Raw genomic sequence first — 2,500 nt, 5'->3', positions numbered from 1 at the left:
AGTAGAACATTTAATATAAATGAATAAAATAACAACATTGAGGGAATAATAGTAGAAAATTAAATATAAATGAATAAAATAACATTGAGGAAATATAGTAGAAAATTAAATATAAATGAATAAAATAATAACATTGAGGGAATACTAGTAGAGCATTTAATATAAATGAATAAAATAACAACATTGAGGGAATAATAGTAGAAAATTAAATATAAATCAATAAAATATAAACATTGAGGGAATAGTAGTAGTAATATAATGATTGAAAAGCATGTTAAAGCAGCAATAATAACATTCTTGTAAAAGCAGACCTATTGCACTACATGTACCTAATAAAATGTCTACTTTGGAGCGTTCACATGACTCAAGTCCCAGCTATCGGACGTTGACGTCATTCCCACAACGCACCGCGCGCATCAAGTGACAAGAGAGGATGTCAGGAGAGCCAGCATCCATAAACTTTAATTTGCCGCAGTGGGAGGATATTTCCCGACAACACAGACTTCTTGAAATGTCTTCATGGATAAAACATATTATTGTGTTGTCATGCATGTGCACAAAGTGTTTCTAATCACCACAACATTTTTGTCCAGCTCAACACGGCACGTGTCTCATAAAAATATGGCATTGCACCTGTGACTGCCACTTGGAGGCGCTAGAACAGGAGTGTCCACATTTTTTACCAGTGAGGGCCGCACGCTGTTGGGGCCATATTGATATTTTTTATGACCTCTAGGGCTCCTCTCTTTTTTGGTCCCAGGCACCAAATAGGGTCTAAATGTTAAAAGTAAAAAATAGATTTAAAAAAAATCACACTAAAGTTCTTAGGGATCCAAACGGGCCCATAAAAGTGTTAAAGATGAGTCGTATATTATTTATATTTTTAACTTTTAATGCTTGAATCTCGAGTTCAACTTCAGAGTTATCCGTCAATATAAAGTGTTTTTTAAAATGTTTTATGCTGTTTTTGTGGGGGTGGGAAACCCCAAAACCGCTTTTTTAATGCAAAAACAAAATGTAAAATATTTTCCCCCCGAAAAAAATTCAAAGAGGAATATTAGTAATGACACAATTGGAGAAATGATTAATAACAACATTAATTTTGATTTAACGTTATTTTTTTTAGCAGTGACTGTTTAAAAAAATCCCACTATAATTTTCAGGGATCCAAAAGGGTCCCACTAATAAAAGTGTTAAAAATAAGTCATACATTTTTATTTTTTATTTTTTATTTTTATTACTTACTTTCAACACTTAAATCTCTAGATCAATTTCAGATATATCCGTCAATTATAAGTTGTTGGGTTTTTTATGCCCTTTTTGTCTCTCAAAACATGCAGTATTTTCCCCCAAAATATTTCAAAGTGTAACATTTGATATGAAGTAATTGTAGACTTAAATAGGTCAATAACAACATTGATTTTGATTCATTATTATTTGTATTATTATTATTATTATTATTAGCAATGAAATTTTTTTTATTTAAAAAAATTGCCACCAAAACCTTTAGTGGCAATTTTTTTAAATAAAAAAATCCAAAACAGCCTACCTATAAAAGTGTTAAAAATGTGTCAAATGTTTTTTTTTAATATTTTTTACCCAAAATGTCCAGGGAATTCCCATTCAAATGAGTAGGAACACTTCTCAAAATGTTTCGCATTTTTTAAACCCGAATCCGACATTTCAACCATCCACCCACACTACTCTTCACATAGATCGAACACAAACCATGTTTTCCTTTTAACAAAATTCCAAGTTTTCCCGGAATTTCCGGTAATTTTCTCCCCAGAGACAGTGAATGGGAAAAATACAACCGACTGCGTATCCCACATTTCTCATCCGATTTGAACCGTTCCAACATCCACACACTCCACTCACCCTGGACATTCAAACACTTTGGACACCTGCGCACGAGGTTGGCTTTAGTCTCTCCGCGGGATTCTGATGCTGGAGTAAAACCCTGGCCATCGACGTACACAACACGTGGCGCAATATCATCAAAATAATGTGCCCTGCAAGCCCACGCCGCTCATTTTCAATAATTTGTCCCCCCCCTCCAGGTGCCCGAGCACGCTGAACTTGCCTGGATCCTCGGGTGCCTGACCAGCATGCCCCGCCTCCGACACCTGCCCCAGTGGAAGGTTGGACTGACACACTCACACACACACAAAATGTACTGAGTCAGCATCTTTTCACGTGGAGGTGGAGCCTGTCTCAATACCTTTGACTGTAATGTACTGTAGAACTAATATAAACGAGTCATTAATAGTTGCAGATAATATTTTTCAAATATCTTCTCCAACGTCCTTGTTGGCCGTTTTATACCTTTTTTCTTCTTCTTCCTCTCCACCAACACCTGCATCTTCTTCCCCGTCCACCACCTTTGTCTTGCAGGTGAAGAGCCGGCAGAAGAACGAAGGCAGCGTCGGCCTCTACACGTATCCTGTCCTGCAGGCGGCAGACATTCTGCTCTACAGGTGAGACCTGTGTGGTGTCCCTG

General features: G+C 36.7%; 1 protein-coding gene across 1 annotated transcript in view; it reads left to right on the top strand.

Moving 5' to 3' along the window:
- The window catches only part of LOC133658098 (tryptophan--tRNA ligase, mitochondrial-like), a 15,708-nt gene that overhangs the window by 4,818 nt on the left and 8,390 nt on the right, over positions 1-2,500 (top strand). The window contains exons 2-3 of the mRNA XM_062059724.1: positions 2,061-2,141; positions 2,395-2,477. Coding sequence (XP_061915708.1) covers positions 2,061-2,141; positions 2,395-2,477 — 164 coding nt within the window. The remainder of the gene's footprint in view (positions 1-2,060; positions 2,142-2,394; positions 2,478-2,500) is intronic.

Source organism: Entelurus aequoreus, linkage group LG10 (assembly GCF_033978785.1).
Source record: "Entelurus aequoreus isolate RoL-2023_Sb linkage group LG10, RoL_Eaeq_v1.1, whole genome shotgun sequence".
Lineage (NCBI taxonomy): Eukaryota > Metazoa > Chordata > Actinopteri > Syngnathiformes > Syngnathidae > Entelurus > Entelurus aequoreus.
The sequence above is the reverse complement of the archived record's forward strand: the minus strand, read 5'-3'. Positions and strand labels throughout refer to the sequence as shown.